Source organism: Pseudopipra pipra, chromosome 4, assembly GCF_036250125.1.
Source record: "Pseudopipra pipra isolate bDixPip1 chromosome 4, bDixPip1.hap1, whole genome shotgun sequence".
Taxonomy (NCBI): domain Eukaryota; kingdom Metazoa; phylum Chordata; class Aves; order Passeriformes; family Pipridae; genus Pseudopipra; species Pseudopipra pipra.
The window spans coordinates 76,304,086-76,315,700 of record NC_087552.1 but is presented as its reverse complement, the minus strand read 5'-3'; the positions used below and the strand labels follow the sequence as shown (position 1 = coordinate 76,315,700).

At 65.7% G+C, this 11,615-nt stretch overlaps 2 protein-coding genes across 4 annotated transcripts in view; one reads left to right on the top strand and one right to left on the bottom strand.

The window, feature by feature from the left end:
* The first annotated feature begins 36 nt into the window (after positions 1–36).
* The window catches only part of LOC135413706 (basic proline-rich protein-like), a 29,745-nt gene continuing 18,166 nt past the window's right edge, over positions 37–11,615 (top strand). The window contains exons 1-6 of one of the 3 annotated variants that reach the window (XM_064653707.1): positions 37–273; positions 858–981; positions 1,061–1,186; positions 1,261–1,355; positions 1,454–1,575; positions 1,917–1,982. In XM_064653707.1, coding sequence (XP_064509777.1) covers positions 186–273; positions 858–981; positions 1,061–1,186; positions 1,261–1,355; positions 1,454–1,575; positions 1,917–1,982 — 621 coding nt within the window. In that variant the 5' untranslated portion in view covers positions 37–185. Of the gene's footprint in view, positions 274–857; positions 982–1,060; positions 1,191–1,260; positions 1,356–1,425; positions 1,576–1,916; positions 1,983–11,615 lie in introns of those variants that run through there. The other 2 variants (XM_064653708.1, XM_064653709.1) reach the window with 2 other exon arrangements.
* The window catches only part of LOC135413712 (dedicator of cytokinesis protein 2-like), a 52,326-nt gene continuing 42,931 nt past the window's right edge, over positions 2,221–11,615 (bottom strand). Inside the window, exons 33-52 of the mRNA XM_064653719.1 lie at positions 11,493–11,551; positions 11,187–11,335; positions 10,890–10,975; positions 10,064–10,220; positions 9,666–9,706; positions 9,413–9,503; positions 9,211–9,330; positions 8,591–8,680; positions 8,381–8,485; positions 7,699–7,840; positions 7,472–7,553; positions 7,282–7,366; positions 6,957–7,043; positions 5,700–5,876; positions 5,477–5,560; positions 5,254–5,391; positions 4,251–4,915; positions 3,908–4,019; positions 3,359–3,492; positions 2,221–3,288 (exon numbers count right to left, since the gene is read on the bottom strand). Of these exons, the coding sequence (XP_064509789.1) occupies positions 4,769–4,915; positions 5,254–5,391; positions 5,477–5,560; positions 5,700–5,876; positions 6,957–7,043; positions 7,282–7,366; positions 7,472–7,553; positions 7,699–7,840; positions 8,381–8,485; positions 8,591–8,680; positions 9,211–9,330; positions 9,413–9,503; positions 9,666–9,706; positions 10,064–10,220; positions 10,890–10,975; positions 11,187–11,335; positions 11,493–11,551 (1,840 nt within the window). The 3' untranslated portion in view covers positions 2,221–3,288; positions 3,359–3,492; positions 3,908–4,019; positions 4,251–4,768. The remainder of the gene's footprint in view (positions 3,289–3,358; positions 3,493–3,907; positions 4,020–4,250; positions 4,916–5,253; positions 5,392–5,476; positions 5,561–5,699; positions 5,877–6,956; positions 7,044–7,281; positions 7,367–7,471; positions 7,554–7,698; positions 7,841–8,380; positions 8,486–8,590; positions 8,681–9,210; positions 9,331–9,412; positions 9,504–9,665; positions 9,707–10,063; positions 10,221–10,889; positions 10,976–11,186; positions 11,336–11,492; positions 11,552–11,615) is intronic.

Here is an 11,615-nt window from a genome sequence, read left to right as displayed (position 1 = left end):
CCCGGCCCGGCTCCGTGCGGGTCCGCACGCGCCGCGGCCGCCGCCTGCTCGCGCACCGCACGTAGGCGCCGCTTAAAGGGGCAACGTGGCGGGGCCGCCGCCCTCGCGGCCGGGCGGGCTGCAGCCCGCAGGTGGAGCTGGTGCCCTTTTAAGAGACGGCCGCCCAGTGCCGGTGGTTTATTTACATGGGGGCTCGCGGGCGTCACGTGACTGTCAGCGGCGGGGGCTGCGCGCGGAGCGTCCGCGGGGCCATGGCGGGAACCGGCGACGACGGTCTGGGGGACCCGGGGGGCACCGGCCGTTCGGGGCTGTGGGAACCTGGGCGGGCTGGGAGGCACCGGGGGGCACCGGCCGTTCGGGGCTGTGGGAACCTGGGCGGGCTGGGAGGCACCGGGGGGCACCGGCCGTTCGGGGCTGTGGGAACCTGGGCGGGCTGGGAGGCATCGGAGGGTTCGGGACAATGGGGCACCCGGGTGGTCCGGCGGGCACCGGGGGCTTCGGGGCACTGGGGAGTCGGGGAGTCCCGGCGGGACTGCCGTGCACACGTGGGGATCTGGGCTGATGTGCCACGGGGATGGGGGCGGGTCAGGGGGGAGCCCGGGCCGGGGTCCTGCGGGGGCTGACATGCACTGGGTGTCTCAGAGGGGCTGATGAGCGCCGCGGGGGCCGGGGCAGAGGCGGGAGGAGGGCACGGCGAGGAGCGGCCCTGGGGCCCGTGGGACGTCCCGGGTCGGGAACCGCGCTTGGTGCTCCCGCGTTCTCTGGGCAGGGGTGTGGGGTGTGCCGGGGAGGGCGACGGGACGGGACGGGGTGCGGGGGTGGGCGGGGGGCAGCGCGGGGGCTGACGGCCCCTCCAGGCTCCTGGGTGGAGCTGCGCTATGGCCCAGGCTGCCCCGAGCCGGCACCCTCGCCCTTCTCCTGCCACGCTGACGTGGAGCGGATGCTGCTGGAAGCCCAGCTAGAGACGGAGAGCGGGGACGGGTGAGTTGCAAGGAGGAGCTGGGCCCCGGAGCTCTGCTGGGCCAGGCTGGGCTCGGTGACCGAGGGGGTCTGTTTGCAGGGCCCTGCTCGTGCTGGACGCTCCAGCCTGGGATGACAGTGGAGCCGGGCAGGCGAGCGAGCAGTCAGGGGAGAGCGAGGTCCTTCCTGCACACAGCCAGCCCCCACTGGGCTGCCCCCACCCCCAGCAGGTAAGGGAGCTGTCCCCTACCCTTCTGCACCCCTGGGCCCTGCTCTGACCTGCCCTGTGTCTCCTTCCAGGGGGATACGCTGGAGGAAACCAAGCGGAGACAGCGACTCCTGCCAGCGTCCCTGGGCTGGGCCTGTACCCGCTGCCCCCGGTACCTGTCTCCAAAGTAAGTCTTGTGTCCCCCACCAGCATGTCCTGCTGTCCCTGTGCCCCCATTAACCCTGCACTTTTCCCAGGGAATTTGCCTTTGTGTGCTCCCCCCAGCCTGTGCTGTGGAGCCTGCAGGGAGGTGCAGTGGGGAGGAAGAAGAGACTTTTCAGTTCAGAGCTGCTGCTGCTCTTCATCCCCTCGCTGCTGCTCAGCCACCTCCTGACCCTGGGGCTGGGGTGAGTGTCAGGGAGGAGTCTCACCCTTGGGCTGGGGTGATTGGGGGTCCCACCCACGCTGCCGGGGACCGGTCCCGGGAGCACAGGCAGGCTGGGCCTACAGTGGGTGTCTGTGCAGTCGGGGGCTTCTTGGGTGCTGCTGGCTGCCCTGATCCAGAGGAATGTCCCCACAGGAAGCTTGGGGAGGGGGAAATGCTCCTGGGTTTGGGCTGCTCATCCTTGAGTGCTGTCCTGCACCACTTCTCCCGGTGGACTGCTGCCATCTCCCCTTGCTCCTGCCTTGCTGGGGCCCAGCAGGCTGTGCCCATGCTCATGCCTCACAGTTGCTCTCTCCAATCCAGGATCTACATTGGGAAGCACCTGGCAGCCACCTCGGCCAACCCCCTGTGAGGAGCCCTGTGCTGCCCTGTGCAGGGGGAGCCCGGCACTGCCCAGCCCGACCGCTCCCGGCTCCGTGTCTGTGGCACGAGGTGCCCCCCGTGTACCTCCTGTAGCCCCCACCCTGGGAGCTGAGCCCCCTCTCCCACGTAGACAGGAACCTGCTGACAGCAGCACCCAGCCACGGGCAGCCCCTGCCCTCCCCAGCCCCTGATTACGGGGCCAGGTCCCCTGTAACACAGACTGTAAATATGACTGAGCCCATGCCAATAAAGAGCCCTGTTCCAGCTTGGGGGCCCAGCAGTGAGTCCTGTCCCTGTGCCTGGTTGGTGCAGCTCGGCTCAGGGAGGGACTGTCAGGCTCCCAGGGGGCCCTCCTTGCTGCAGGAGGGTGAGTCCCTGCACTTCAGGGTGCTGGGGTGGTGCTGACTGGGGGTTGGCCCGGGTGAGCAGGGGCATCGCTGGGGCTCACAGGGGTGCCCAGCTCCACGCAGGTGCCAGCTGATGTGTTTGCCCTTTATTAGCTGTGGCTCTGGGCTGGTGTGGCAGGGGCTGAGCACGGCTGGTCGGGGCAGCAGCACCTGCCTGGTGCAGGTGCCAGGTGTGGCCACGAGAGGTGGGACTGCACAGCACAGGGTTGCCTAGGCTCACATGCCTAGGCTCACCCAGCTGGCTCCTGTGCAGTCACAGCACCTGGGCCAGGAGTGTGTCCCAGTGCTGCAGGATGGGGTGGACAGATGAGGGACAGGAGCTGCCTCTGGAGTGGAGAGCGGGAGGGAATTGCTCAGAAATGCTCTGGGAAGGTGGCTGGTTCCCTGCCTGTGGTGCAGTGCAGGGAGGAGGGAGGGCACAGTGGCCTCATGGGCACAGTGGCCAGATGGCTGGGGTGCTGCTTGGGTGGGACTCAGCACAGCTCTGGTGGCAGAGTTCTGACATGGGCTGGAGCAGAACTGCTGCACCTGAGCAGGATGGTGAGGGCTGGTGAGAACATTGGGGCAGGGAAGTCTGGAGGCAGGTGGGTCCTCGTGCCAGGGGGCACCTGGAGGGCAATAGCCAGAGTTGGCAGGAGACAGGGTGGCAGTGCCTGGTGCCAGCTTGGCATTGGGTGCACAGAGATCCCACGGCTGCACAGGATGCTCTGGGTGTCGATGCTGCAAGGGTGGTCCAGCAGGTGAGGGTCAAGCAGGGCCCTGGGGTCCAGCAGCCAGCTGGGCACAGGGGCGTCATGGGCAAGGGTGGCACCAGGTCAGAGCTGTGACATTCGCTTGGACTTGGGGAGTGGCAGCGGTGGGGACTTGGGGCCTCTGTTCCCGTCTGCCGTCGGGGAGGTGGAGGCCTAGGAGCAGAGAGGTGTTATGGGGCTGGGGGAATGGGGCTGGGGCCAGCCGGTACCCTCCCTGCAGTACCTTCCCTCCGGCTGTGGCGTTGCTCTGCTCCAGGAACGTCTCGTACACCGCGGGGCTGATCTTGCGGGGCAGCGGTGGCACCTTGCTGGCACTTTTCACACGGCCACCGAAGCCAGTGGGAGACAGGGACAGCCCTGTGCAGGCAGGGGAGGTGGGCTGGGGGGCTTGGCCATCCCAGGGGACCATCAGTGTGCCCGGGGCTGTCAGTTCCCAGGGCTGTCAGGGCCAGTGCTCCTGCCTGCAGGAGTGTGGGGGCCTGGGCAGCAGGGCCAGGGGTGCCCTGGGATGTGAGCCCAGCCAGGAGCGGGGGCTGGCTCCCACTGGGAGCTGCTCTCGGCACCAAGACCCAGCAGCACAAGATCTGGGATCGACGGCCGCCCCATGGGGAGCGTTTGGTGGGAGATGTGCCTGTGCTCCCAGTCTGTGCCACGGTGGGGACGGGGGGAGAGGGTGAGTGCAGAGCTGAGGGTGCTGGGGGGCACAGCCCTGCTCGTGGGGCTGTTGGGGCTCAGGAAGGTGCCCCCCGAGCCGTGCTGGGGCGGGGAGTACCTGCAGCACTGGGCTGAGCACCAGCAGTGGCTCGGCTCGGCGGGGGCTGTTTGCTGTCGGAGCTGCCCGGACTGCTCTCACTCACGTTGTGGGACAGTCTCCACTTCTCATCCTGGGGCACAGAGGGGAGGCTCAGCACCTCGAGGGGCCAGGCTGGATGGCAGCCCTGCATCTCCAACCTTGGACCCCTCCAGGCCCTGCTCCTGCCCTCTCTGCAGCAGGGGCTGCCACCAGCCCCACGAGGGGCTGGAGTCTGGTGCTGCCGGCTGGGTCAGGGGTCTGCGTGCAACAGGACACCCAGGGAAGTGCGGGCTGGGGGGGCCCAGGGAGACACCAGCATCACCTTGGGCTCTGGCAGCTCCGAGGTGGAGCGGCGCACGTCCTGCCGCCGGGACCCCAAGAGGGAGCTGGGGCGGTTCTCCCGGTGCTCGTTCCTGCCGTCCTCACTCTCGGTGCGGGGAGTGGGCTTTGGGATCGAAGGTGCCTCTGTGCTGTGGAGCAACTGGGGCAGGTGAGGAGCAAGGGGTGGCAGGGGAAGGGGGAGCAGGGCTACGCCATGGGCTGGCCATAGCACTGCCGGGAGCAGCCGCCCTCAGCCAGGCACCAGCACTGTCTGCAGCACAGCTCGGTGGGGGATGTTCACAGAGGACAGACGTGCATGGCTCAGGTGACAGTGGTGTCCAGGTGAGCCTGGGGGCTGCACGTGGGGTGTCTCTCCTCCATGCCCCCTATAGGGACAGGGCCACTGCGGTGGCATGGCATGATGGACCCCTGGGATGTGCTTGACATAAAGGGAAGGCAAGAGGGCGGAGGACTGGGGAGATGGGAGAGAAGCACCTGGGGCAGAGCAGAGTGAAAGGCTCAGCAGGGAGGGGTGAGGGTAGAGAGAGCGGGTGGCCAGCACTCCCACCACAGCACTTGCCTGGCTCCAGCGTGGCTCAGCTGGTCACAGTCGGGTCCCCAGGCCATGGACCGGGGTCGTCCGCTCCGCTGGTCCTCAAAGAAGACCTGAGAGCACAGGGAGCCTGAGACAGCCAGGAGGGATGAGAGGGCAGACCCTCACGATCCTTCCCTGGGCTCAGCCAGGGCCAACAGTGCCCTCTGACCAGTCCTCCTGCTGTGCCAGTGCCAGCCACCCTATGGCAGTGCTGTGCCCCTCCTGGGGCAGGCAGGGACCCTGAGGTCCCCCTTGCACAGTGCCCCTCACCCTGTTCCTGCCCCAGCTGCAGCCCCATCCAGGTGCTCCCTGCTGCCCCACACCTTGGTTTGTCCAATGTCATGCAGTGCCACGCACTGCCCGTGTCCCCCAGCAGTGCCCACCCTGTGCCTGCTGCCCTGGCACTCACCATCTCCCGCACCCCGTACTGGCTCTCCACCTTGGCCCGCAGCTGCTCGAAGCACTGCTCCAGGCGCTCGTGGAAGGGCCGCAGGTCCTCTGTCACCTTCTGCCCGTGGATCCGGATCCCCTCTGCCAGCAGCGGGGTCTGTGGGAGAATGAGGACAGGTCCCCCTGGGCTTGTGGGGCTCCCTGGGACAGGGACACCCCAGGGCAGGTCCTCCTGCCTGTACCTGCCAGGCGATCAGGTCCTTCAGCTTCTCGATGTTCCCTGCATCCCCGGGGTGCTTTTTCAGGTAGGACTCCTGGAAAAAGGCCTGCAAGGACCCCCTTCAGTCCCACTGCCAGGCTGGCCCAGCTCCACACAGAGTGAGATGGCAGAGTGGTGCCAGTGCCTGTGGCCACCAGCCCCGGGTGTGCCCAGCCAGCCCCAGCACATCCCCTGTGTGTACTCACTGCCTCGTACTTGGCGAAGCCACCCATGACAGCAGGGTCCACGATGCCATTGAGCAGCATGGAGAGCGGGTTGATGGGCAGGCTGGGGTCGTTCTGGTGCCGGTTGATCTCACTCATGATTTTCTCATTGGTTTTCATCATTGTCTCAATGGCGTTCTCCAGGGGGGAGATGATGGTCTGTGTGCAGGGAGGGGAGGTCAGTGCCCACTGGCCCAGCCACCTCCCCCCCTAGTTAGGGCTGGCAGGGTGGGCTCTCCCTGGCCCCAGAGGAGGAACCCCAAGGGCTGCACATCTCACTCCATGAAGCTCCTCAGACCCTTGGCACTGGGTGCTTGGGGCTGAGCCAAGAATTCACAGGGACGCACTGGCCATGCTGGTCCCTGCTCCCAGCACAGGCTGCCCCAAGGTCAGTCCTGGGGCCATGAGGCTGCAGTGGCTTACAGGAAACCTGGTTAACCATTGGTGTCACTTTGGGGGTGCAGCAGTGGCAGGCACAGCCTGAGCACCGTGGCAGAGATGTGTGTGCAGTGCTTGTACAGCCGTATGTCCCCATGCCCACAGCATCCTGTGACAGCCCAGCCAGGGCATCCCAACAGCCCAGCCAGAGCATTGTGTGACAGCCCACTAGGGCACGTCACATCTCCATTGCTGTGGCTCCTGAGCCTCCCTGGATGCTGGCCAAGCACCCGCCTCTGACAGAGGCACAAAGCCTGTGCACAGAGCCTTGGCAGCAGCTGCTGACACCCCTCCACCCTCTGCTGCTCCCCACACGTGGTCCCTGCTGCCCACAAAGGAGATGTGTGTTCCAGTGGTCCAGCCATGCAAACCTGTCCCTGCCACCACGTTGGTGCTGCTGGCACCAGCAAAGGAAGGCTGTCAGTGCCTGGAGTGCCCGGAGGTCTCTGTGCCCTGTGTCAGCAGAGGAACCCTTTCCCGTGGCCTGGCACAGCGATCCCACCTGGCACTGCCCCCAGATCAGCCCTGGTCCTGGGGCAGAGAGGCCAAGGCAATGCCAAAGGGGGGTCATGGGAGGGAGCTGGGAGCTGCGGATCTGGGGGCTCAAGCACTGAGTGGCTGGATCAGGTGTGCACTGAGAACAGTCTCTGACAGGGTGCAAGAACCAGGGCAGAGGCTTAGATGAGCGTGGGCAGGACGTGTTCCCCATGCCCTGGCTCGAGCTCCTGGCGGGGCTGGGGGCTGGGAGCTGTGCTCACCGGGATCCTGGGAGGGCCCTGCTCCCCCCCGCCCACTCCTCACCGTGGTGGTGGCAGTCACAGCAAACCAGCGCAGGATGCCCGGCAGGGGATAGGCTGTCACAAAGGTCGTCCGCTCGATCCACATGTTCTGCCGGAAGGGCAGCAGTGACCCACCGCCCCCCTCACATCACCTGCACTCACCCCTGGCTGCCCTGTGGGACAGGGGGCCTCCCACCTCCCCTTTTCATGGGCACAGGACCACCACCTTCCCCATCCCACGACCAGGGACCCCCTGTCTCTCCTCTGGTCCCTGGCTCCTTGCAGGGCCCCCCCAGCCCTCCCACCCCTCCTGGTTTGGGGTCCTGGCAGCCCCCCCCAGCACTCACTGCAAATTCATTGTCAGGATCATTCGGGCCTCTCTTGAAGGGCCGTGAGTAGCTGAACTGCTGGACATGGTTGGCTTTGTAGAAGCTGTGGGGAGGGAAGGGGCAGAGATGGGAGAGGGCCCCCACTGTGTCCCACCCACAAGGAGCGGAGAGGGGCTCCCTGTGCTTCCCCCCCACGCTGGACACTCACTTGGTGATCTGCTCTGGGATGATCCGGCCCTTGAGCCGGACCCTGGCTTCCTCCACCGGCTGCACGGTGAAGCACTGGATGTCTGCGGGAGTGAAGGAGCCATGGGAACCAGGGGGGACGGGGCTCTGGGAAGAGGGTGAACCCCAGGACTGCAGGAGTCCCCACACGCAGGGCAGTGGACGGGGACCGAGCCGCTCTCCCACCCCAGCCCCCTGCACGGAGGATACACTGCCCCGGGGAGCCCGTGATGTCCTGCCCGGGAGGGGATGTGCTCTTCAGCTTCTCAGCGTTGGGGAAGGGGCTCAGCAGCTGCATCTCGAAGTCCTCCCGGCGCTCGTACTCCTTCCCCCGGTAGATGAAGACTCTGTTCTGCAGGGGAGGAAGGTGGCAGCTCGTCCCAGTGCCACGGAGCAGGGCTGGGGAGCCCTAGGGCTGTGCACCAGTAAGCCCCAGAGCACTGGGGTGCAGGTGCTGCTGAGGCTGAGACCCCAGCCAAGCAGGAGACACCCCCTCTAGAAAAAAATATCTCCCCAAATGCAGCAGCTGGAGGAAAAAGGAACAGACACATGGAGAATCAGGAGGTGATTGTGGCCCGACAAGGCAGTGTCACTAATGGCAAATCCTGCCTGACCAATTCAGTGGCTTCTACAAGGGGATGACAGCATGGGTAGATGAGGGGAGAGTGACTGGACGTGCAAAGCATCTGACCCTGTGCCCAGGACACCCTTTTCTCCAAGCTGGACAGGCCTGGATGGGGCAGATGGGACCCTTGGCGAGTAAAGAACAGGCTGGATGGTGACACTCAAAGAGTTGTGGTCAACAGCTCCACATCCAGGTGGAGAGCAGTGAGAAGTGGGGCTCTTTGGGTATGGAGGTGGCAGGCGTGGAGCTGCTCCCGGCCCCGCTTACCCGGAGGAAGGTGGGGAAGCCCTGCCCGTAGTACCCCACGGCAAAGTAGTCTGGGCTGGGCCGCAGCACCTTCAGGATCTTCTCGTAGAACTTGGCTTCCCGCTGCTGCAGGGGAGAGGGGCAGGATGGGGCCCTGCAGACCACCATCCCCCAGCTCATCCCCACCATCCTGCCCTGCCAGCAGCACCCCCATCCCAGCTGGGCACCCACCAGGATGTCACTCAGCATTTCGTAGTCGAAGACGTGGCTCTCGTACTGCTCCGCCAGCTCCTTGCAGATGTGGATGGCCTCCTCCCACATCTGGAGAAGAGGGGGCCAGGGCAGGGCCCCCCCAGGACAGGGTATGCTGGGTCAGGGGGCACCAGGGGCTTCCAGAGGAGACCCCCCTGCCTGTGGGGGCACCTGCGTCCCTACCCCCCAGTGAGAAGTCTCTCACTCTCCAAGCAGGACTTGGCTTCTCACTGAATCCAGCCCTGGAGCCCCCAGCCTCAGCAAGCTCTCCTCCCGGGATGTCCCAGCTCCGGCCCCTGGCAGTATGAGGGCTGGGACTGGGACAGGATGGGATGGGGCAGGGTGGGATAGGGTGGGACAGGATGGGATGAAGGACAGTGGCTGTGAGGTGAACTCTCCAGCCAGGCTTACTGCAGGGCAGCTCCAGCCCCACCACAGCTGTGGGGAGGCTGAGGGGCTGTGCTGAAGCCCAGGTCTGGGGGCTTGGAGCAGGGGCCAGAGGTGGCCAGGGGCCCAGGCTTGCCCTGAGCCAGCCGAGCTTCCTCCGGCTGCGGGGGCTTGGGGGCTCGGGGGCTGCAGGGCTGGGTGGCTGCACTCACCTTGCCCTGGTCAAAGTACTCGATGATCTGGTTGTACAGAGCCTCCTTCAGCTGGCGCTGGGTGTGCAGGTGGCAGCCGTGCAGGCCCGGCACGGGGGCCGTGTTGGGCTCCTCTGACCACTGCGTGGGGGACAGGGGACAGGACTTGGCCTGTCATGCCAGGTCACCACGGCCACCCACCCCCACCTCCCCTCCGGCCCACCGTGAGCAGCCGGGCGTGCAGCAGCAGCGTGTAGGCTCCCTCCGTGTAGTTCTCGTAGCTGATGTGCAGGTCCTTCAGCTTGTACAGGTACCTGGGAGCCACGGAGTCGTGTGTGGGGAGCGACGGTCCCGCGTGTGGGGCCTGGCAGCCAGCACAGCCCTGCCCCTCCAGCCGCTCCGACATTCCCATGGGGAGCTCGGGGCCCCAGGACTCCCCAGCCCAGGTGCTGCCAGTCCCCTGGTGCTGCACTCACCTGATGTACATGGCCTGGCGGTCGATCTCCTTGTAGAAGTTCTGGGGAAGAGCAGACAAGGCTGTCTGAGTGGCCCCAGGGGTGCCACAGCCCCCCACAGTCCCACAGTGGGTCATGGTGCTGCCAGGACTGTCCCCACACGGAGAAGGGGCTACCCATGGCACTGGGGAGATGCACGGCGACTCCCAGGGGACACCGGCTCTGGCAGTGGGTGCTCCCCATCTGTGCTGTGCCAGGGGCACTGAGGGGACGTGGGGAGACACAGGGACAAGCCCTGCCAGCCCCAGGGACTGTGGGAAAGTGGAGGTGAGCCCCTCCCACAGCCTGCCAGCCCAGGGAGCTGGGTGGACTTGGGGTTGAGCTCTGCCATGCTCAGGGAGCTGGGGCAGGGCACCCACCAGGAGGTTGACGGTGCAGCTCATGCTGTAGGTCTTGTTGTCATCGTTCATGACAGCCCGGTAGTCCAGGAGCCGCTCCAGGAGTGCAGTCACCAGCTCCACAAAGTCTGTCCCGGGCTTGGCCATCTCGGAGTGTCTCTGGCAGCAGCTCAGAAGGCTGGGGAAGAGAGGGGACCGTGGGTGCCATTGCACACCCAGCTCCACGGCGCTCCCACTACTGCTCTGCTCGGCTTCCCAGGGACTGGGAGTTGGGAGAGAGAAGACCCTCAACAAGAGGCACAAATCAACCCCTGATCTGCAGTGAGACCCCCCACAGGCATGGCCAGGATGGTGGGAGACCCGACAGCTCCATCACCCTGCATGGGAACCTGATGAGCACAACAGAGCAGGAGTAAAGCCTGGGGATGGCAGAGGCATCGCCTGGGGCAGGGGTATCACGTGGGGCACGGGGTAGTTCCTGGGGCAGGGACAAGTCCCAAAGCAGAGCAGGGCTAATTCCTGGGTCAGGGGTAACTCTTGGGGTAGAACAAGGGTAATTCCTGGGGTTGAGGCATCACTGGGGACAGGAGCATCACCAAGGGCAGGGACAACATGTGGGGCAGGGGCACTGCTGGGGGCAGGCAGCAGCAGGCTGGCCAGAGCAGCAGAGGTGTGCAGGGGGCACATAATGGTGCTCAGGCACCATCCTCCCTCCTCTCTGGTCCCACTCCCCAGCGGCATTCTCCAGGTCAGGGCACAGATGTGAGGAGGAGTGGGATGGCAGAGAATGGTAGCAGCAAAAGGTCCATGCCTTGGGGAGAAGGTGGGGACGTCACCACACACTCACATGCTCTTGAAAAGCTGCTTGTACTGCTCATCCCCACGGCCGCCCTCCACCTCACTGTCCAGCCTGCGCAGAATCTCGTCCTCAAACTGTGGGGGAGCACGAGGATGGGCTCAGCTTGGCCCTGGCTGCTGCAGTAGCAGCCCCCAGACACTGGGCCTCAGAGCAGCCCCTCCCCAGGGACCACCTGGCAGGGACAGGTCCCTGTCCCCACTCCCAGGCCATGCTACTCCCCCGGGGCAGGTGGTTGCTGCACCATCCCACCCCATCCTGCTCCCCAGGATCAGTCCTGTCCCTCACCCGGCTGAAGCTCCCAGTCAGCTGGTGCTCGCAGAGCATCATGTCGAAGAAGATGGGGATGGTGGACCTGCGCAGCTCCAGCTCTGGCACCAGTGTCATCTCCAGGATAGGGCCCACCATGCCCGGGATGAACTCAATCTTGCGATGGCCTGGGGAGGGCAGGAAGGGCTGGGGGACAGATCTGCACCCATGCAGGCTCCCATGGCCACACTGGCAATACCCCACTCCCCACAGCCAGTCTGATGATGGTGCAGATGGACACCAGCCCACGGAGACCCAGCAACCCCCCTGCACACCCCGGCTCACCGAGGCTGTACCACATGTCCCGGATGGACGCTCCGATCGTGGCTCTCATGTCCCCGTACCTGCCGGGATGGTCAGTCAGCAGCGCTCTGCAGCCCAGGGTGTGGCACACCCTGGCCAGCTCAC